Below are 24,491 nucleotides of genomic sequence, written 5' to 3'. Positions count from 1 at the left end.
GCTAAAATTAGTTAAAAAACACAACTAAAATACATAAGTTTTATTGTTAAAGACCATAGATCTCTGGAAACAGAAAGAACTAGCTCAACTAAAATTCCAGAGTGGGAAGAGCCTTTTTTAGGTATCCTCGTGTCCTTTCCTCAGAGCATTTGCCAAGTATGGGCTCAGGTCACATTTTGAAACTAGAACAGGAGAATAAAGAACTAAAATCCACACCACTGAAGAGAAGAGCTAAAGAGAAGAGGTAAATACTCTCATTTCTAAGGGCTAAGGAGAAACACACCCCCTGGTCTCTCAGTGGAATGGGGATGAATCAGACAGATTTGAATCTTGTTACATTGAAAACTCATTTCACCCAACTCAATCCATAATTGGACACTGAATGCTAAAAGAAGAATATTAAGGATTTTTTATTTCTAGAGTAAGACAGAGCAAGTTTGAATGAGAGTACTAACACTATATATTTTCTCAAGGTAAATTTCATTTCCTCTCTTCACCTCTTGTTTTCTGTTATGAAACACCACCTACCCCATAAGCATTTTTTTAAATAAAGGAAATAATGCATATGTAATTCTAAAGTTGGTATCTTGTTCACAGAAGGTGCCTATATACAAAACTATTTTTTTAAACAATATTTCCTTTCTGCTACCACACATAAACCTTTTTTGAGAAGATAAAAGAAGGGAGCAGAAAAGATATGTTTCTCTAAAGGCGTACATCACCTAAGCCACAGCTGTGGAATTTACGAACTCTTGGAAGAAAGGAGTTCAGAAAAGCAGGAGACAATGTAGCAGTAGTGGGCTCCTGGGGATGTGAAATCCTTTCCTAATAGAAGGATCAGGGACCTTTATAACTTTTCTTAAAAGTGCAGCATAGGAAAGAAATTATGTATGTTACTTAAGAAAGATGAACAGAGCAATGAGCAAATGGAAATAAAGGCACTGATGCAGCCAGCAACCCCGAGTTGGGCACAGACACACAAAGATACAAGTGGGTCTACAGAATCTGATGGACGGCAGCATCCACACCCCTACAGGCCTAGACTGACCGTACTATTTGCAATGAGCCAGCCTGACCACAAGAAACCCAGTGTATGCCTGAGCAGGCAAAAGTCCATGAGAAAAGGAGAGCAGTTAGAACACTTGACTCAAAAATATTCTCCTCCCAATATCTACAGATACTTTCTATGCTGGCATAGGATAATCTTCACAGGAAATGAGCAAGTTTAATGTAAGGACCAGGTGTCCTTACAAAATGACTGGAAAGAAAACACAAATAAGTGTGAGTATAAATACCTCTGAATGGGAACACTCAACTAGTGGTGATGTCAATTTTTATGTGACATTTTAAGAGTAAAGCAACACTTAGCAGAATTCCAACACAATACATCATGATTTATTGGTTTCTTAATCTATGTTAGAAATTAGGGCATAGTTATAAAAAAGAAAATTATATCGACAGAAAATATGTCATTTTACATAAGAAAATTTATGTACATACAATATTGTAGAACAAGATAATGTCTGTTTTAATCAGTAGGAAAATGATGTGAATTCAATAAATGATTTTGGGCCATTTGGCTATCTGTTAGGAAAAAAAATTGACAGGTATCTAACAACAAAAGATAGATATTAAGATTAAATAAAGAAATGACTTATGAATACATGGAAATACTTGTGATAGCAACACTCCTAGTTGGACACAAATCCTAGAAGCCATAAAATGAAAGGCTGACTCGTTTGATTACCTAAGAATTAAAATCTTAAATATGAAAAAAGACCATAAGTAGTTTTTTATAAATGACAAGGCTTCTATTTTAAGATGTCAAATCAATCACATGTTATGATCTCCTTTGTGGTTCAAGGCTTTGGAACTTCTGAACTTAAGGTAAACTATTCCATAATTATACTGCAACACAAAGAGAGGAAACTTCTTCTGATCAGAAAGTGAGGACTCCTAGCAAATTGAAACAGGCCACAGATGGCAAATGATGTAGTGTGGGCATATTAATATTTATTCATCAATGAGTTTTTTCAATAATAAGCCAGTGACAATCAAAGATGAAAGTGTACAATTCAATATATTTCCTTCTGAAAGAAGTTTCGTAAAAATATTTGTGCATTGTTAAGAAATCTATTCTTCATTCATATCCCAGATGAACTTCAAGGGAATATCTTTCATCTTCGTTTGGAAAATCATGTCAAACTTTTCATTCTGCTCAGCAGTCATGTGATTTTTCCAGTCTCCAATCGTACCTGGGAGGAACAGCAAAGAAATTGCTTCAAGGCAGATTCTGGGAGGAGGGGGCATGATGCTTTAGTGCTGGGAGAAACACCATTTTTTGGACATTCATTTTCCTCCCTAGTAAGGCCCCTGTTGCTCCTGCACATGGCAATGGCCCTTTTCTCTCCCACTTTATGGCAAGGGGAAAAGAAAACTCATCATCACAATTATGAGGTAATTTAAGGTAATTAGCTCAAGCCCTGAGCTGTCAGCTACCTGACAAAGGAGAAAACTCTTGCAACTTGTTGACTATTTTGTTTCAGGCTAACATGGGCTATTGTAGTTTACAGAAGTCCTTAAAAATTCCAAAAATCAGATATCATTAGACAAATATTTACTGATGAGGACATGGATGCTCAGAGAGATTTTTAAAATATAGCCCAAGCTCATACAGTTTGGAATGGCCCACCTGTAATTATTCCATCTGTACCCAGTGTAGGTTTACAACAATCTTACTTTAAACTTACAGACACAGAGTTGGGACGGCAAGTAGAGGTCGATAGAAGGAGAGGCAAGAAACACTGAATGTAAAATCACGCTAAAGTGTAAACAAATAAATAAACCAGCTTCAATGCTAATGAAACTGAAAACACAAACACAATTTGTGCAGGAGTGGTAGAGCCAGTACAAATGACATTACACTTCATAACATCTAAGAGAAAAGTATGTGCAGAAGAAACAAGGGAATATGCATCATTTCCGTAAGGAAATTTGGCTTCTCCATTTTTTGTTGTCTTGGCCATTTCAGTCTCTCGTTTTTCAGGTGTGTTAAAGATGTGTAACCACAGAAAATTTTCTTTTTTCAAAGAAAACAAATGCAAGTGCCATGATGATGGCATTGGAGAAGGATTGTAGCATCTACAACATGACAGGATGCGCTGAGGGTAAAGGGAAGGGCATGTCCCCACTTCAGGTTGGCTCCAAGTTACCAGTGTTTCACATTTTTTAATTGAATGGGTGAAGATGTACAAAGTAGTTAAGTGAAGGAAATACTAATGTATTTAAGCCACTATTTATTGCGATTGGCGTAGAGGCATGAAACATTCTGATTAAGTGTAAAATTTATGTCAATTCTGTATTATCGATTTTCCAGGTACTAAGAAGATCATACATTTTAACTTAGAATAATTTATAAAATAATAAAAATATTCTAACATGTTCACATTTATCATTTATATGAAGGAATCATTCATTTAAAAATGCACTCACCAGAGGTATCATATTGAGATAAAGGAGATATTCCTATACATTTTTATGATGGAAGATTATTTTGTTACTGGGAAGGACTATTATGTATACTATACTATTATGTGTGTGTGTGTGTGTGTATGTGTGCAACTTTAGGCTATTCATCCAGACACATTCTGGGACCAAATAATATAGTCTCTTGAAGAGCACCAAGAAGAAATCATGGAAAATCAACTGTGTAGGGAAGGGAACAGGGCCATAGCAGCTCCACATCGGGACAGCTTAGAAGCTACACTTCGTTATGTTTGTATCACAGTGCAAGATAGCCAAGCATTTATTGTTCAACATCACCTTTGCGAAGGAAATGACCTTTTTTTTGTATCCCAAAATAGGCCTTGAGTTTATTGTCATAATTGGCTCGTGGGTCATTCTTCATGTTTTCAAACGTGGCCTGTCTCACAACGGCATCCACGTCCTCTTCACTCAATTCTTTCCCCAAAAATTTGCATATTTTTAACACAGAGCCTCTGAGATCCTGAAATAAATCATAATATGATAAATGATGCACATTATAAGAAAGAAGACACACACAAAAGTCACAGCTAAATATCATTATGGGAGTGAAAAATGTAGGTGCTTAGGATACTTAGAAAAGTGGAGCAGGACCATGAGAAGGTTCTTGCTTATTCCTTCTTGATAAATTAATTCCTCCCTTGTCCACTGTTTTAGAGTGCATATTAGGAACACTCATATTTCATTCTATTTGTGTTAAGTGGGCAAGTATTTGGTGAATAGCTACTATATGTCAGATGCTGCCCTAAATGATGGTGCACATGAACAGAGGCACAACAGGGAATCAGTTCTGGGAATTCAGTATAAGCACTTACTGGCAAAGAGTAATTATGTAACACAATTCAGAGAAAGTTCCTCAAAGATGAGAAATTTGTTCTGGGAATTAAACCAAAACCAGGACTTTTTTGATAGACAAACTGAAGATACAGTGTTTAAATCAAAAAAAGAGTATCTGCAAAATTGTGGTTGCATGGAAGGTGTGGGATCTCAGGTCACAGGAGTATGAGAATTTGAGTTTCTCTGGGGCTATATGGGAACAGGTCTGGAATGAGAAAGATGGGAGGTGAGCCTGTAAGCAATAGAAGGACAATCAACAAAACTAAAAGGCAACCAACAGAATGGGAAAAGATGTTTGCAAATGACATATCAGACAAAGGGCTAGTATCCAAAATCTATAAAGAATTCACCAAACTCCACACCCGAAAAACAAATAATCCAGTGAAGAAATGGGCAGAAGACATGAATAGACACTTCTCTAAAGAAGCCATCCAGATGGCCAACAGGCACATGAAAAGATGCTCAATACCACTCCTCATCAGGGAAATACAAATCAAAACCACACTCAGATATCACCTCACGCCAGTCAGAGTGGCCAAAATGAACAAATCAGGACACTATAGATGCTGGAGAGGATGTGGAGAAACGGGAACCCTCTTGCACTGTTGGTGGGAATGCAAACTGGTGCAGCCGCTCTGGAAAACAGTGTGGAGGCTCCACGAAAGACTAAAAATAGATCTACCCTATGACCCAACAATAGCACTGCTAGGAATTTACCCAAGGGATACAGGAGTGCTGATACATAGGGCCACATGTACCCCAATGTTTATAGCAGCAGTTTCAACAATAGCCAAATTATGGAAAGAGCCTAAATGTCCATCAACTGACTAATGGATAAAGAAGATGTGGTTTATATATACAATGGAATACTACTTGGCAATGAGAAAGAATGAAATCTGGCCTTTTGTAGCAACGTGGATGGAACTGGCGAGTGTTACGCTAAGTGAAATAAATCATACAGAGAAAGCCAGATACCATAGGTTTTCACTCTTATGTGGATCCTGAGAAACTTAACAGAAGACCATGGGGGAGGGGAAGGGGGAAAAATTACAGAGAGGGAAGGAGGCAAACCATAAGAGACTCTTAAAAACTGAGAATAAACTGATGGGGGATGGGAGGGAGGGGAAAGTGGTGATGGGCATTGAGGAGGGCACCTGTTGGGATGAGCACTGGGTGTTGTATGGAAACCAATTTGCCCATAAATTTCATATAAAAAGAAAAAAAGAAGGGCCATATTGTGAAGAAGATTACAAGGCCAGCCAGACACTTGAATCTCTATTTCGTAGGTGATATGCACTCAGCCAGAGAGTCTAGATTTGGTATATGCCCTATGGCAGGGGTAACAGAAGCTAGTGACAAACACGCAGCAGGTGGCAGCCTTTAGGGTCGCCAGCCTTTCAGCTCTTTCTCTTCTTTCCTGCTAAGAGATCCTGGTGGTGTCCTGGCAGCAGTGCCCAGCCACATTCCATAATGATCATTATTAATCCAACTTCCTCGTGGCAATCCCACTGTCTGCTACAAGAGATTAGTTTAGGGTGGTCACATGGCCCAATTTGGGTATTGGGTCTGAAAGAGGAAGTCAAACAGAAGTTTCTGAGAGTGAGTTTCCTCACGGAGCAAAAGTGGGAACAAAGCAAGGCAAGAATGCCACTTTTCTCCCCGTTAACACTCTGTCTGCCATGTAAGCTATCATGTGAAGACATGACTTTGGAGCTACAACTGTCCTGCTACCATGAGGGAAACATCGTCATCACACCAAATATGGTACAAAAGAAACACAGAAAACCCTGGGATATTCTTGACATGCATGAGCCAAACACCCAGCATCAGGGTAGCCTGGCTCTGGGTTTTAGTCAGTAAGCAATAAAAGTTTTCTTTTCAGGCACATGTAGTTGACTGTACTGGGAGCTGAATTCTTTCTAATCATACACAGGTATTTTCATTTAATTTTTCCTGCATGGTTTAATCATACACAATACAGACAAGATTAAAGTTCCCAAGAAATGTACCTGCAAGTGAGGAACACACATCTACAACGTTAGTGTAATTAAAAATGGAAGGAAATAGATATAACAATTCACGAAAGAGAAACCAATAATCTGACTCAAAATAATCAAATCATTCACACCAACATACATAAACAGACATCTATTGACACACAGGTAAATTTTGAAAAGAAACCTCCAGTGGTAGTTCTAAATGGAAACCTGGTAAAGAAAGCATAGAAGTGATATAGGAAAATGTCTCCTGGTACACAATCTGGGTTCTCAAATTTGATATCATCCTTTGGGTGTTCTGGGCATAAACAATCAATTCATTCAGCCAGGCTGGCTTACAGCTTCAGTGAAGTCAGTAATGTCACATTTCTCACCTTCTTCATCTCCTCATACATCAAGAAATGAATGTTGAACAGGTTTTTGTGCTCATACCAACCTTTGATGTGGTCAAACCAAAGACTTCCTGCCACTGTGGGGAGAACAGATACATCATTAAGTAAATATGTTGAACACATTGAAAAGAATCTACAGTCCTAGGAGATGCAGGAACCTTTAGTAACAAAGGAGGAAAAGGAAGTGTGCTGCTAGATTCCAGATTTCCCCTAGCATCTGGTTGTGGGAGAACCATCCAACTTCCACCAGGAAACAAACATACAGTCAAGGAGAAATTAGTCTCTTAAAAATGCATTTCATATAAATAGAAAATAATCTTGCCATGGGGTAAGAAAAACTGAAAAGGGAAAGGAGGAATGAATCCTCTCCTTACTTCTCGACTATCCCCAAAGGCACATGGAGGTATTTCTACTCTGCAAGGAGCACGAGAGGTCTCTGAAGAGTCACTTCAGCTCTGCCACAATGCATTGGACACAATCGTAAGTCTGTTCCAGATCATCACGTTTACTTCTGCAAGCTTTGTTCCTGGTCAAATAGCTGCACTGGCTCCTCAGATAAGAATGTGGTGAGCACCTGTTTTGCTCGATGGATAGAACATGCAACTCTTGACCTCAGAGTTGTGAGCCCCATTCTGGGTGTATAAATTACTTAAACAATGAATAAAAATTTACTAAAATATTTTTTAAAGGACCCTTGGGAGGAGCCCCTTGAAATATGAAGTGCAAAGCTCCAAACGTACGCTCTCACTGAGCTACTTCTCACTAAGCTAGGACAGAAATCTGTGTGCCAGTGAAATAATCTCTCCATGGTTAGATGTAATTATTCTCTGTTGGTATGACTGTAATCTTGACAATCTGTTGAGAAGGAGAGAGAGTTACAATATTTGTACAATGGCTGGACATGGTCACCTAAGACGACACTACCAACTGGCTTGATACGTTGATTACTGATCCCCATTCTACTCTATTTAAGCAAACTCTTTCTCTCTGCTAGAGCTTAAAAACTCACCACAGGACACCAAACTTAGTATTTTATGAAATTTTAGTTACCTTCTCCTTCTAGAAATAGATTCATGAATTCCACAAAGTTATCTGTAGCGGATGCTGTCAGTTTCTTTGAAAAGTGAAAATATGAGCACATAACATCCTTAGGGTTTCTGTATATGTAAATAACCTGGAAAGAAAGGAAGTATTCATTATATCTGATGCTTTCATAATGTCATATTTGTACCCTAATGCCCTCCAACTGAATGAAGCCTGTTAGCTTAACTTTACAGTTTCTAACCATGTCTTGTATATATTCAGCCCTCTTTGTATTTTGCATTTCTCCTCTGCAATGGCTCTCCCTTAATGATTGGGAGACTTAATTATTGGTGACTATCAATTACCTCACATGGTACCTCTTCTTACTCCCCTAGACAGAAACCAACAATATTCTCCTGTCCCTACCTCAACAAGCTAACATATGTGAAAATATCTCATAGCTATACAATTATGGCAATAGGAAAAACTTACTAAGATATTTTCAAATCATCTGTGAAAGTTTAGATTGTATTTCTCTCATCCTTCAGTGTATGGTTCACATAATTCTTATATATCTTCACAGTATAAAGCACAAGTACTTGACCCATAGTAGTTACTTCTTCAATATTTTTTGCATTGAAGGACTATGAGATTTAACTTTAAAAATGTATATTGTAACCAATCAGAAGCCATAATTTCATAAAGCAGTGAAGCAACCCAAAGACATTAAAAATACAAAGTATTGGGGTGCCTGGGTGGCTCAGTGGGTTAAGCGTCCAACTTCAGCTTAGGTATGATCTCATGGTCCATGGGTTTGAGCCCTGCATCAGGCTCTGTGCTGACAGCTTAAAGCCTGGAGTCTGCTTTGGATTCTGTGACTCCCTCTCTCTCTGCCCCTCCCCTGACTATGCTCTCTCTATACATAATAAATAGAACAAAATATATAAGGAAACTGGGAAAAGGAGTGGTTTGAAGATAAAATCAAAACTCCTTTTGGTATTGGAGCCCATATTTGGATAATACCTATATAGAGATATATTTGACATCTCTATAGATGTAGAGTTTTTAAATACTTTACATCAATCTAGAATTAAAGGGAGAAATCAACTATACATACATTGTATTTAACTTACGTGATTAGATAATCTAACTGAGGGATTAACTATAGAGGGAGAATAGGAGAAGGCCAGGCCAAAAATCTGGGAATCATCAGCTCTCAGAGGTTAGACAGAGAAGGAGAAGCCAGTAAAGAGGAAGGAGCAGCGTCTCAAAATATAATTGTATAAGTTAGAAAAGATCTCACATAACATTTCCTAAATAGTGAAAGTATCAACTTTTCTCACAAAAAGCCAAAGCCCAAGATGAGAGTGCAACAGGTTAGGTTAACTCATCATCTCGATGTAGTCATAGACTGAGTCTCCTACTTTTCCACTATGACATGCTAACCCTTCTTTATGTCCCACACAGCTGCCACTTTTCATCCCCATGGTCAATTAAAATAATGAAGAAACCTTCTTTAAGAGGACACGAAAGAAACTTCTTCTTTACTTGTGTTGTTGTTCATAAGCTTGTCACTTACCTGTGCCTTAAAAATTAATGGCAAGATGCCTGGTACCAAGCCCTGGTTTTGCACCAACCAAATTTTACCACTCTAACCATCAGACCAGAAGCATATACAGGATACAAGTCCAAACAAAATGAAAGCTCTGCTGAAATGAAATATGAAGAGAGGGAAAGGTTTTTGGGTAGAATCTCCTCTAAGTGTCCACTGAGACAATATGATACCACGAATGTGGTGTCTGGAACAACAGGAAAAGAAAATGTTTAAAGACATAGAAAGTGATCAACTATGTCAGATGCCAGTGATAGGCCAAGTAGAGTGATCAAGAAATGATCCCCCCTTTTCAAAAACTATAATAACAAGGGACGTTGACATTCAGGATTCAGTGAAAGCGCGGAGAATGAGGCTAAACGCTTTTAAGAAGTTTATCTCAAACAGAAAATGAAAGGCAGAAAATGAAAATTGAAATGGAGCAAGACAAGTTTTATTTTACTGTTAAAAAATGCCACATGAAAACTTCATTATGGGCCAAACAGAATGATCCAATCAGCATAAGGAAATTGGTAATGAATGAAAAAAAGCAAATTATATTGCTTAAGGAAAGTCTTTGAGAGTAGAACAAGTTTCTCAACAGTGGCACCATGGACATTTCCCCAGATAACGGTCTGTGGTTGGGACTACCGTAAGCATCATGGGACATTTAACAGCATCCTAGGCCTCAACCCACTATAACTAGCACCACCACCACCATAACCAAAAATGCCTCAAATATGCTAAATATCCTGTGGGGAATACGCAGAGCTGAGAGCTGATGATTCCCAGATGTTGGCCTGGCCTGACTCCCATTTGCGAAACAGTGGTACAGACAAAAGGGATCCAAAAAGGGATCCAGACCATGAATGGAGGGGCAGATATGTAATGAGAACAAAACTGTGTACACATCCCACCTTTTCCTCTTAAGGAGGGACAGCAGTGAGGGGAGGTTTTGCATGTGGAGGGCATCTACTACTAATGGTTTACTTGGAGTCTTTTACTGGGATAGGTAGAGCAGAATGCTGCTGAGGTTTGAGAAGATAAAGAAAGTATGAAAAGTCAGTATGGAAAGGGGGGGAAGCAAAACATTTTTAAAAAGTAAAGTGTGAGAATTGTGGCCATAAATGTAAAGAAAGACACAATTTTTAACTGTTTTGATTTTTTCTGACCACACTACCAGATTCATGAATATAGGTACTAATATAACACAATTGTGTTTCAGCAGAATTAAGGGTTGGCAACAAATCATAACAGTTGAATTAGCAAAAGAATTTAGACAAAAAGGATTTGAATTTAAAATGTAGAGTCATTGGTGGGCAAGAAGCAATTGGGGACACGCATATATATGAGAGTGAGTGTGGGGAATAGGAGTGGGGAGGGGGCTGGAGAAATGAATGTGCTGACACATCATTGAACGGAACACCTGAAAAGAGCAGGAGGAAAAGGAGACAGCACTCAGATAATAAGGTGCTTGAAGCAAAGATCCGCATTAGGGCAATTACTGGCGATCCCTTTTGTCATTCATTCAACTCTAATGCCTTCTGGACAGGGTTCTATGCACTGCAAACTCCATCTGTCTCAAGGTGCTTGAAGCAAAGATCCGCATTAGGGCAATTACTGGCGATCCCTTTTGTCATTCATTCAACTCTAATGCCTTCTGGACAGGGTTCTATGCACTGCAAACTCCATCTGTCTCAAGGGTTTTACACTGTGGCCAGAAACATAGATAATAAATAAACAGGTAAGTATGTATTACATCAGAAAGCAAAAACAGTCATAGACAAAGGCAGGTGCATAACACGTGGGTTGCAGAAGAGGGTTACTGAGGTTGGTGGAGGAAAAGTGGCTGGAGTTTAAATCAACCGGAGAGGCCTGGCAGGGCTAGGGTCTGGGAGGCCAGTGCAGAGCCTGATGGGTCAACCTGAAGGAGGCAATCCCACACTTGTGTGGCCCTGACAGGAAGTACCTCCTTCATGTTGATCCTTTGAGCGCAGTTGGCCTCACTCCTATCTGGCCAGCCAGAGACAATGTACATCAACTTTGAAATAATCCCGTGAGTCAGAGGAGTGGAGGTAGAGAGGGAGAAAATGAGTCAAGAGTTGAAATTATCAGTGGGTGGAGGTGACTGATACTGGGAGAGACAGAAAAATCACTCAGTAGATACAAATGATTCTCTCTGAGCTTCCCTCAGATTTCCAACGAACTCGGTACATTCACAGAGAAAGCAGGCAAAACAGGTTGGAAGCGTCAGAAGGAAGCGAGGAGAGCATACAGAAAAAAGAAAAAGGAATTGTTGGCAGTTTATATACACATGGTAATATAGCTAACAAATGAGAGGGTATATAATATATAATGTATATGATATTATAATATACTCTATGAAGTAAATTAAATACACTCCTATATAGTCTCATTTTCCAATGGTTGTGTTCCATATGTGATCAGAAAACAAAGGGTGAAAGATAAAATCAGATACTGGAAGATAAGAACACAAAAGTCTGTTGAAAATTAATGCATGACAAATACCACATTTGCTAACACCTGGACGAGTGCAACATCAATGTAATGAATAGAAATGAAATAATGAAAAAGCAGTTGTCTTTCAGCAGCCATAGTCTATTTTCCTACTTTGGCTTTTTTGTTCTTTAGCCCCCTGGGAACCAAGTAGTATGGGATGTGGGTAATGAAGAGACGAGGAGATGGTCTTTCAGCAAAATCCACTTCTCGACAGAAGTACTCAATGAAGGGGATGCGTTCAACTGTTTCCAGATTCCCAATGCCTTTGCGATGTTCTTCAAAATAAATCAAGCACAATATCTGCTGAAACCAGACAGTCCCTGTAAAAGAAATAATTTTGTTTTAATGATGCGAAAATTTATCCAAAAAGTATATAGATGTGTCATCAGTTTTTTAATCAGAGGTTGTTATTATAATACGTACAAAGGTAATTTTGTCTCAATGGAATTTTTAATATATAAAGGGTGCAGTGTGGGTAAAGACAAACATACGTTGCCTTTGCTTTTCGTTATAAGGAGATTCTACATGTGAAACTCCATGGGCATTTGTCCCACAAATTTTTCTTGAGTCTTCTGTACTTTCTTCTGCTTCATATATGGGAATTTTAAACTATCTTCTATGCCTGCCTCAAGATTTCCTTCCCCAACCCCACTCCTAGGACGTTAGCTAATAGAGAGAAAAAAAATTGGCATTTTACTGATAGAGTCACTTTCCATCTTTCCCCCGTTCCCTATGTTTCTTACTGTGCCCATGATGTCACTTCGGGAAATAGTGTTCATTATAAATCCCTAAAGGAGGCCCTGTGATCCACATGGAGACAGGAAGGAAAAGATTAGACCTTTTGCTGTAAGTGGGATGTGACAAATTCTAAGGATGACTATTTCTCCCAATTCCAATTAGAGTGGACATATGTCACAGAATACACGGGTGTACTGCCTACTCTAGATTCCTTCCACTTCATTTTGCATGCTTCATATATGGGAATATTAAGAGTTAAAACACACCTTCTGTAAGGTCATGCTTCTCATATATACAGGCAATGCTTCAAAAACCTACCCCAACAAGAAGTCACATGTCCCAGAAAGGTTCAAATCAACATCTTAAATGAGAAAGTACATTGGCCCCTCATCAATTCCCATCCTATAATTCCTTCCTGAGACCACCCTATCACCCTGCCTGTGAAGCAGCAGCATCTGGTAAGCAAGATCATTGTTAAGAATACATGCCTTGCTGTCAGGTGGTATGCACCTTGTCTGGAGCATGATGGGCATAAATCCTCCAGTGTTGCCCAGGGAAGACCAAGATCATGTGTGCTTACATGTTACCACAGCTGATGTTCAAACACAAAGAAAATTCATTGTTATGAAGCTCTAAAAGGGTTTCTTACATTCTCCAACCTTTCCCAGATAAGAAGTACTGCTTCTGCATCAGGTATCACAGCTTCAGGGGTGCCGAGGAATTACCAAACATGACCTTAATGGGTTACAAATCTGCAGAAATTTAAGACTATGAGGACTGGAAGAACGTGTTCCCCAGGCAAAATAGGCTGCATTTTTCCTGTCTTTGTCCTCTCTCCTGCTTCTGCTTCCATATCCACTCCCCTATCACAACCTATCTTTCTCGTTTTCTCTTTTCTTTCTTTCTTTCCTCCTTCCTTCCTTCCCTCCCTTCCTCCTTCCTTCCCTCCTTCCTTCCCTCCTTTCTTTCTTCTTTCTTTCTTTCTTTCTTTCTTTCTTTCTTCCATTCTTTCTTCTTCTTTCTTTCTTTCTTTCTTTCTTTCTTTCTTTCTTTCTTTCTTTCTTTCTCCTTCTTGCCTTTTTGGATGTCAGAGGTTAATGTAAGTTGATATTTATCATTTTCTGCAGTCATGCTATACTAACATCACTGATTCACTGCAGGCACTCCAAGATCTATTAATTCCTTATATTCACATTTCCTGCTTCCATTCCTACCCCTACTTCCACCACAGACAAGAAGACTTTAGGGTTTAAAGTATATTCTTTCTTGGAAGATGTTCTTTTGAAATATGTATTGTTGTATGTGCTTGATTTTTAATCCATGCACGTCATTTCTTACTGTTTGTCACTGTGAGCTGTGGTTTAACATTCCTTTACATGCTACTGCTGATCCATTGCACCTAACAGATGCTGTCTGTGTTTCAGGGTGTGCATTCATGCACTGACCTGTCTAATTTCCCCCAATGGACAGCACACCCCAAACAACACTGCCACATACACCCTCACTCATGTTGCCTATGAACCCATATGAGATATTCTTGGAGACATATACTCAGGAGCAAAATTGCCTGGTATGTCTGTATTTCAGTTGATCAGATAGTGCCAGACTGCTCCCCAGAGAATGGCTGCTTCAGTCTACTCTCCCAGCAGTATTATGCTAAAGCATGCAGATGTGTGTGTACTCCTTGTCAGCATTCAGGGTTTCTGACCTTTCTAATTGCTGTCAGTGTACTAGATATAAAGCAAGTGACTATTGTGTACCAGCTTTGTGGTTTTTTGTTGGCATTGGTGGAGAGTGGTTTCCTTCGGTAAATTTTCAGCTCATCTCTTTGGCTCTTTTTATAAGTAGATCACTGTTCTCTTCCAGTTGATCTGTATATACACCTAATATATTCTAGGTATTAATTATTTTTAATTATAGTCATTGCCAGTAGTTCCTCTCTTTTTTTTTATTTTTTATTTTTTATTTTATTTTTTATTTTTTAATATATGAAATTTACTGTCAAATTGGTTTCCATACAACACCCAATGCTCATCCCAAAAGGTGCCCTCCTCAATACCCATCACCCACCCTGCCCTCCCTCCCACCCTGCCCTCCCTCCCTCCCCCCATCAACCCTCAGTTTGTTCTCAGTTTTTAACAGTCTCTTATGCTTTGGCTCTCTCCCACTCTAACCTCTTTTCTTTTTTTCTTTTTCCTTCCCCTCCCCCATGGGTTTCTGTTACGTTTCTCAGGATCCACATAAGAGTGAAACCATATGGTATCTGTCTTTCTCTGTATGGCTTATTTCACTTAGCATCACACTCTCCAGTTCCATCCACGTTGCTACAAAAGGCCATATTTCATTTTTTCTCATTGCCACGTAGTATTCCATTGTGTATATAAACCACAATTTCTTTATCCATTCATCAGTTGATGGACATTTAGGCTCTTTCCATAATTTGGCTATTGTTGAGAGTGCTGCTATAAACATTGGGGTACAAGTGCCCCTATGCATCAGTACTCCTGTATCCCTTGGATAAATTCCTAGCAGTGCTATTGCTGGGTCATAGGGTAGGTCTATTTTTAATTTTCTGAGGAACCTCCACAATGCTTTCCAGAGTGGCTGTACCAATTTGCATTCCCACCAACAGTGCAAGAGGGTTCCTGTTTCTCCACATCCTCTCCAGCATCTATAGTCTCCTGATTTCTTCATTTTGGCCACTCTGACTGGCGTGAGGTGATATCTGAGTGTGGTTTTGATTTGTATTTCCCTGATAAGGAGCGACGTTGAACATCTTTTCATGTGCCTGTTGGCCATCCGGATGTCTTCTTTAGAGAAGTGTCTATTCATGTTTTCTGCCCATTTCTTCACTGGGTTATTTGTTTTTCGGGTGTGGAGTTTGATGAGCTCTTTATAGATTTTGGATACTAGCCCTTTGTCCGATATGTCATTTGCAAATATCTTTTCCCATTCCGTTGGTTGCCTTTTAGTTTTGTTGGTTGTTTCCTTTGCTGTGCAGAAGCTTTTTATCTTCATAAGGTCCCAGTAATTCACTTTTGCTTTTAATTCCCTGGCCTTTGGGGATGTGCCGAGTAAGAGATTGCTACTGCTGAGGGCAGAGAGGTCTTTTCCTGCTTTCTCCTCTAAGGTTTTGATGGTTTCCTGTCTCACATTCAGGTCCTTTATCCATTTTGAGTTTATTTTTGTGAATGGTGTGAGAAAGTGGTCTAGTTTCAACCTTCTGCATGTGGCTGTCCAGGTCTCCCAGCACCATTTGTTAAAGAGACTGTCTTTTTTCCATTGGATGTTCTTTCCTGCTTTGTCAAAGATGAGTTGGCCATACGTTTGTGGGTCTAGTTCTGGGGTTTCTATTCTATTCCACTGGTCTATGTGTCTGTCTTTATGCCAATACCATGCTGTCTTGATGATTACAGCTTTGTAGTAGAGGCTAAAGTCTGGGATTGTGATGCCTCCTGCTTTGGTCTTCTTCTTCAAAATTACTTTGGCTATTCGGGACCTTTTGTGGTTCCATATGAATTTTAGGATTGCTTGTTCTAGTTTCGAGAAGAATGCTGGTGCAATTTTGATTGGGATTGCATTGAATGTGTAGATAGCTTTGGGTAGTATTGACATTTTGACAATATTTATTCTTCCAATCCATGGGCAGGGAATGTCTTTCCATTTCTTTATATCTTCTTCAATTACCTGCATAAGCTTTCTATAGTTTTCAGCATACAGATCTTTTACATCTTTGGTTAGATTTATTCCTAGGTATTTTATGCTTCTTGGTGCAATTGTGAATGGGATCAGTTTCTTTATTTGTCTTTCTGTTGCTTCATTGTTAGTGTATAAGAATGCAACTGATTTCTGTACATTGATTTTGTATCCTGCAACTTTGCTGAATTCATGTATCAGTTCTAGCAGACTTTTGGTGAGTCTATCGGATTTTCCATGTATAATATCATGTCATCTGCAAAAAGTGAAAGCTTGACTTCATCTTTGCCAATTTGGATGCCTTTGATTTCCTTTTGTTGTCTGATTGCTGATGCTAGAACTTCCAGCACTATATTAAACAGCAGCGGTGACAGTGGGCATCCCTGTCGTGTTCCTGATCTCAGGGAAAAAGCTCTCAGTTTTTCCCCGTTGAGGATGATGTTAGCTGTGGGCTTTTCATAAATAGCTTTTATGATCTTTAAGTATGTTCCTTCTATCCCGACTTTCTCAAGGGTTTTTATTAAGAAAGGGTGCTGGATTTTGTCAAAGGCCTTTTCTGCATCGATTGACAGGATCATATGGTTCTTCTCTTTTTTTTTGTTAATGTGATGTATCACGTTGATCGATATGCGAATGTTGAACCAGCCCTGCATCCCAGGAATGAATCCCACTTGATCATGGTGAAGAATTCTTTTTATATGCTGTTGAATTCGATTTGCTAGTATCTTATTGAGAATGTTTGCATCCATATTCATCAGAGATATTGGCCTGTAGTTCTCTTTTTTTACTGGGTCTCTGTCTGGTTTAGGAATCAAAGTAATACTGGCTTCATAGAATGAGTCTGGAAGTTTTCCTTCCCTTTCTATTTCTTGGAATAGCTTGAGAAGGATAGGTATTATCTCTGCTTTAAACGTCTGGTAGAACTCCCCTGGGAAGCCATCTGGTCCTGGACTCTTATTTGTTGGGAGATTTTTGATAACTGATTCAATTTCTTCGCTGGTTATGGGTCTGTTCAAGCTTTCTATTTCCTCCTGATTGAGTTTTGGAAGAGTGTGGGTGTTTAGAAATTTGTCCATTTCTTCCAGGTTGTCCAATTTGCTGGCATATAATTTTTCATAGTATTCCCTGATAATTGTTTGTATCTCTGAGGGATTGGTTGTAATCATTCCATTTTCATTCATGATTTTATCTATTGGGGTCATCTCCCTTTTCTTTTTGAGAAGCCTGGCTAGAGGTTTGTCAATTTTGTTTATTTTTTCAAAAAACCAACTCTTGGTTTCGTTGATCTGCTCTACAGTTTTTTTAGATTCTATATTGTTTATTTTTGCTCTGATCTTTATGATTTCTCTTCTTCTGCTGGGTTTAGGCTGCCTTTGCTGTTCTGCTTCTATTTCCTTTAGGTGTGCGGTTAGATTTTGTATTTGGGATTTTTCTTGTTTCTTGAGATAGGCCTCGATTGCAATGTATTTTCCTCTCAGGACTGCCTTCGCTGCGTCCCAAAGCGTTTGAATTGTTGTATTTTCATTTTCGTTTGTTTCCATATATTTTTTAATTTCTTCTCTAATTGCCTGGTTGACCCACTCATTCGTTAGTAGGGTGTTCTTTAACCTCCATGCTTTTGGAGGTTTTCCAGACTTTTTCCTGTGGTTGATTTCAAGCTTCATCGCATTGTGGTCTGAAAGTATGCATGGTATAATTTCAATTCTTGTAAACTTATGAAGGGCTGTTTTGTGACCCAGTATGTGATCTATCTTGGAGAATGTTCCATGTGCACTCGAGAAGAAAGTATATTCTGTTGTTTTGGGATGCAGAGTTCTAAATATATCTGTCAAGTCCATCTGATCCAATGTGTCATTCAGGGCCCTTGTTTCTTTATTGACCGTGTGTCTAGATGATCTATCCATTTCTGTAAGTGGGGTGTTAAAGTCCCCTGCAATGACCACATTCTTATCAATAAGGTTGCTTATGGTTATGAGTAATTGTTTTATATATCTGGGGGCTCCGGTATTCGGCGCATAGACATTTATAATTGTTAGCTCTTCCTGATGGATAGACCCTGTAATTATTATATAATGCCCTTCTTCATCTCTTGTTACAGCCTTTAATTTAAAGTCTAGTTTGTCTGATATAAGTATGGCTACTCCAGCTTTCTTTTGGCTTCCAGTAGCATGATAAATAGTTCTCCATCCCCACACTCTCAATCTAAAGGTGTCCTCAGATCTAAAATGAGTCTCTTGTAGACAGCAAATAGATGGGTCTTGTTTTTTTATCCATTCTGATACCCTATGTCTTTTGGTTGGCGCATTTAATCCATTTACATTCAGTGTTATTATAGAAAGATACGGGTTTAGAGTCATTGTGATGTCTGTATGTTTTATGCTTGTAGTGATGTCTCTGGTACTTTGTCTCACAGGATCCCCCTTAGGATCTCTTGTAGGGCTGGTTTAGTGGTGATGAATTCCTTCAGTTTTTGTTTGTTTGGGAAGACCTTTATCTCTCCTTCTATTCTAAATGACAGACTTGCTGGATAAAGGATTCTCGGCTGCATATTTTTTCTGTTTAGCACACTGAAGATATCGTGCCAAGCCTTTCTGGCCTGCCAAGTTTCAAAGGAGAGATCAGTCACGAGTCTTATAGGTCTCCCTTTATATGTGAGGGCACGTTTATCCCTTGCTGCTTTCAGAATTTTCTCTTTATCCTTGTATTTTGCCCGTTTCACTATGATATGTCGTGCAGAAGATCAATTCAAGTTACGTCTGAAGGGAGTTCTCTGTGCCTCTTGGATTTCAATCCCTTTTTCCTTCCCCAGTTCAGGGAAGTTCTCAGCTATAATTTCTTCACTTCACAGGGGCACTTCCCCTGTGCTGTGGTGTATAACTGGAGTTGGTGGGGGGGGCCGCAGTCCGACCTGATGTCTGCCCCCAGCCCACTGCTGGGGCCACAGTCAGACTGGTGTGTGCCTTCTCTTCCCCTCTCCTAGGGGCAGGATTCACTGTGGGGTGGCGTGGCCCGTCTGGGCTACTTGCACACTGCCAGGCTTGTGTTGCTGGGGATCTGGCATATTAGCTGGGGTGGGTAGGCAAGGTGCACGGGGGCGGGAGGGGCAGGCTTAGCTCGCTTCTCCTTAGGTGATCCACTTCAGGAGGAGCCCTGTGGCAGCGGGAGGGAGTCAGATCCGCTGCCGGAGGTTTGGCTCCACAGAAGCACAGAGTTGGGTGTTTGCGTGGAGTGAGCAATTTCCCTGGCAGGAACTGGTTCTCTTTGGGATTTTGGCTGGGGGATGGGCGGGGGAGTTGGCGCTGGCGAGCGCCTTTGTTTCCCCGCCAAGCTGAGCTCTGCCATCTGGGGGCTCAGCAGCTCTCCCTCCCTTTGTCCTCCAGCCTTCCCGCTTTCTGAGCAGAGCTGTTAACTTATGACCTCCCAGACGCTAAGTCGTGCTTGCTGTCGGCACACAGTTCGTCCGGCCCCTCCACTTTTGCCAGCCAGACTCGGGGGCTCTGCTTGGTCGGCGAGCCGCCCCTCCGCCCCGGCTCCCTCCCGCCAGTCCGTGGAGGGCGCACCGCCTCGCCGCCCTTCCTACCCTCTTCCGTGGGCCTCTCGTCTGCGCTTGGCTCTGGAGACTCTGTTCTGCTAATCCTCTGGCCGTTTTCTGGGTTCTTTAGGCAGGTGTAAGTGGAATCTAAGTGATCAGCAGGACGCGCTGTGAGCCCAGCGTCCTCCTACGCCGCCATCTTCAAAAGCCCAGTAGTTCCTCTCTTTCAGACCCTATTAACTTTGCCTAGGGAACTCACTGTTAAGCAAAGCCCAAACATCTTAATTTTGATGTAACTGAATTTATCAAACTTTTACCTGTATATTTTTCTTTGGACATTTGTGTAGACGCTCTTGACCACTCCTTAGTTACAATGATTTTTCTACAATATTTTTAATAGAAATAGTTGTATAATTTTACCTTTAATATTAGTGTCTTGAATACACTTAGAGTTTACTCTTTTATGTGCTGTTCGATTCCAGGTGAACTTCCTGCATATAGTGACACAGATTTCCTGGGACCAAATATACTATCTTTTCCCCATTAATAAATGCACCTTACTTAAATTTATATTGAGTTCTTTTATACACATGGAATTGTTTTTTAGGTCTTTCCTGTTCTTCTGGGTTATTTGTTCTTGTCTAAATGCTATGATGTGCTTCCTAAGGATGGCTTTGTAAAGAATGAACAAATTAAGTATGTAGATATATGGTATAGTATAAGGTGATATGTGTTATATTATGGAGGGAAAATAAAGCAGCAAAGAAGACTGTGAGAATTTTGAGTGAGGCTGCATTTTTAAATATGACCATCCAGAATGCCTTAATGATAATATAAGTTTAAAATAAGGACCCAAAGAAGGGAGTAAACCATGCACATATCAGGTAGAAGAGCATCAAGGGAAAAAGATTCTGTGAGTGCAAAGAGCCAGAGATAGGAACATGTCTGTTAAATTGAGGTAGAGCAAGAGAATCAGTGTTTTCTGGGGAAAAAAAAATATTAAAAACATTTTTTTCTAACAAATATTTTAAGAATTAGTAACAATCCTTCACAGACTCTTCCAAAAATAAAAAAAGTGGGGACACTTCCCAATTCATTTTACAAGGCTAACATTACCCAGCTAAGTACCAGAAAAGGCACTAGAAGAAAAGAATGTCACAGGCCATCAGTCTTGATGAATATAGATGCAAAAAATCCCCAATAAAATATTAGCAAACTGAATTCAACAACACATTAAAAGGATCATACACCATGATCAAATACAATTCATTCCAGGGATGCAAGGATGGTTCAACATCCACAAATAGAATAGTTTGATAATGCATTAAAAAATGAAGCATAAAAACCATATTATCATCTCCATAAATACAGAAAAAATTCAACAGAATTGAATATTGTTCATCATAAAAATTCTCAACAAAATGTAGAAGGAACATAACTCAATATATTAAATGCCATTTATGACAAGATCATAACTGACATCTTTCTCAATAGTAAGAATTTCAGTTTTCCATCTAAGATCATAACCAGGGCATCTAAAGTAATGACCAAGATCAGACGCTTCTCACTAGTTTTACTGGAAATCCTAGCCAGAGCACTTAGACAAGAAAGAGAAACAAAAGGCATCTAAGTTGCAGAGGAAGAAGTAAAAGTGTCTTTATTCGTAGATGATATTATATATCAAAAACCCTAAACATTTCACCAAAAATTCTGTTAGAACTAATCATTTGAATTCAGTGAACTTGCAAGATAGGAATCAGCATACAAATATAACTTGTATTTCTATAAGCTAACAATAAACTATCAGAAAGAGAAATTAAGAAAACAATCCCATTTATGATAGCATCAAAAAGGAGAAAATATATAGGAATAAATTTACCTATGGAGGTAGAAGACTTACACATTGGATATTGTAAAGTACTGATAGAAGGAACTGAAAAAAAAATACAAATATATAGAAAGACATTCCTGTTCATGGGTTGGAAGAACTAATATTGTTAACATCCCATACTACACAAAGCAGTCAGCAGATTCAATGCAACCTTTATCAAAATTACCATGACATTTTTCGCAGAAATAAAACAAATAACCATAAAATTTTTTTGCACCATATAAGACCCTGTGTAGCCAAAACAATCTTTAGAAAATACAACTGAGCTAATCACATTTATTAGTTTCAAATAATATTAAAAATTTATAGTAATCAAAACATTATGGTTTTGGCATAAAAACAGATGCATAGATCAGCAGAGCAAGAGAGTGAGCCCCAAATTAAACATGTATAATCAACTAATTTCTGACAAAGGAGCAAAAAATATAGGGTGGACTCTTCAATAAATGGTATTGGGAAAACTGGACTGGCATAGGAAAAGAAGACTATGAACCACTCCCTTAAACCATACACAAAGTTAACTCAAAATGGATTAAATCCTGAATGTAAGACCCGAAACAACAAAACTCCTATAAGAAAACAAGGGCAGTAGTGCCCCAAAATTCATGCTGGCAATGATATTTTGGGACATGACACCAAAAGCAAATGCAGCAAAAACAAAATAAGTAAGTGGGAGTATATCAGACTGAAAAGTTTCTGTACACCAAAGAGCCCAAACAAAATGAAAAGGCATATTGAATGGAATAAAATATTTGGAAATCATATTTCTCATAATAGGTAATATCAAACCATATAGAGAACTCATACAACACAGCAGCAAAAAACATTCCCCCCAATCCCATTAAAACACAGGTAGAGAATACCCCACATCATGGTACTAGGCACCTTCAACCCATGGTCTTTGAAGGTGAGAATGAAAGGGTCCAGGCAAGGTGTAGAGAAACTTATTAATCCAGTGATTTCCCTCTTCATTCTCAGCAGTATATCTTCTATCTATACCTGGCTATGGAAGGGACCCCCCTACTGTGGGATCAATGGGATATACCTGTGGCTCGGCCTCCCTAATGTCATTCACATTGAATGGGGATGAGGCCGGACAGTGGCTCATAGAGCTGAGTATGAGCCCTAGCTGTGGGCTAGAAATGTCCTTAATAAACATCCTTATTTTTCAAAAAATAAAAATAAAAAAATAAAACACAGGTAGAGAATGTAAATAGATGTATGTGTAGGCCCACACACACAAAATGTATGTATATATTCTACACATATATATGAGTGGTATCAAAAATAAGACCCAAAGTATTTGGGGAATGATCATAATTAGTATAAGTTCAATTTCCTCTTTCTCAGGTACTTGGTCATTAAATACAGCTTCAAGTATGTCCCAAGAAGCTGCCTAAATGGCAAATATCCCTGTGTCCTTTCCCAGCCCACTTCAGCAACTCAGTGTTTGATAGGGTTTCGTCAATCTCTCTCCTTCTTCATTATGCCCATTTCCCTTGCCCACATGAGAAATTACTTATATCCAGTAGATTGACTATATATGCAAGTAGAATATGCTCCTAAGAAAACAGTGCTCCCATATTACAGAAATATCATTTTATTAATTATATTAGCTGTTGGAATATAGGACTCACCAGATTTGGGGTATGTGATTATGAACACATCATCATCTCTGATTTCAAAATCATCTAAATTTTCTAAAAATTCAAGATTAAGTTGAGTATTTGCAAAATAACATCCTTTAAATTTGGTTAAAATTTTGTTTGTATCTTCCATATTTCTGTTGCCTGCAAAATACAGATAAATTATTTGAGAGAAATTTAGTAGAATGTTATAGTCTTCCTTTCTGTATCTTTCCTTTTTAACAAACACAAACACTGAAAACCTGTTGGCTCTGAAAGCCTGGATTCTGGATGTGTGGAATTTGGGGAATGCCCAAGATTTGGGGCTAGCTCTTGGTTTTATTTGTGCGTGCTCCATTCATGTAGGTATGGGGAAAGTAGCTTACGAGTAATTATTGTAATATTTCTAAAAACTGATGCTCTTAATCAGAAATCTTATGTATATTTGAACAGAAAATGTATATACAAATAGGATTTAAGTGGGCTTCAAAAACACTTGGCTATCAGACCAACCACATAGTCCTTTATCAGCTGGCCTTTTTTCCCCCCTGTAAATGAACTACATTCACTTGCTTAGGTCTTAGTAGGTTCATAAAAGATTTCTTTTATATAATTTCTCGGTAGGCATTATCTGTTTATAGTAATCTTGGTACCTTTGAATTTAACTTTCTTTTTTTTTCTTTTTTTTAAACTTGTGACATCTTTAAAGTTATTGGGGTAGTACCAGCATGAATGGTCACAGACATGAGTCTATTCCGGGAAGCCTGAGACATTGCGTGTGAGCAATTAAATTGCCCATAATGATAATATGGACAATGGCACAAAGGAAAAGCATGAAAGAAAACATTTAAATAATGGATCGCATGTAGAAAGTACAAACCAAGACTTGTGAGTCGTCATTTAGGTACATATTTTGCCTTTCATTATTATCTGTGCCTAACTATATGGAAAAACGCATTTTGATATGAGAACTCTGGGTTTCAGTTTTCTTGGAGGTGTTGCATCCACACGACTCCTGAAACAGAATGCTACGGGCACCGGTGACAGTCACAACAAAGTTTATTACAATGAGAGGCAAGGCCGACCGATCGGGACCAACACTCTTG

General features: G+C 38.9%; 1 protein-coding gene across 1 annotated transcript; it reads right to left on the bottom strand.

Moving 5' to 3' along the window:
• Positions 1-2,124: 2,124 nt before the first annotated feature.
• LOC122219141 (amine sulfotransferase-like) lies at positions 2,125-23,539 on the bottom strand. The gene is made up of 6 exons (XM_042937380.1): positions 23,398-23,539; positions 12,015-12,223; positions 7,820-7,943; positions 6,752-6,846; positions 3,823-4,006; positions 2,125-2,255 (listed from the first exon to the last, which is right to left on the bottom strand). The coding sequence occupies exons 1-6, from the start codon at positions 23,537-23,539 to the stop codon at positions 2,134-2,136; spliced, it is 876 nt and encodes a 291-aa protein (XP_042793314.1). The 3' UTR covers positions 2,125-2,133.
• Between the last annotated feature and the right edge of the window lie 952 nt (positions 23,540-24,491).

Source organism: Panthera leo, chromosome B2 (assembly GCF_018350215.1).
Source record: "Panthera leo isolate Ple1 chromosome B2, P.leo_Ple1_pat1.1, whole genome shotgun sequence".
Classification (NCBI taxonomy): Eukaryota; Metazoa; Chordata; class Mammalia; order Carnivora; family Felidae; genus Panthera; species Panthera leo.
This window is presented reverse-complemented; position numbering and strand designations above follow the sequence as displayed.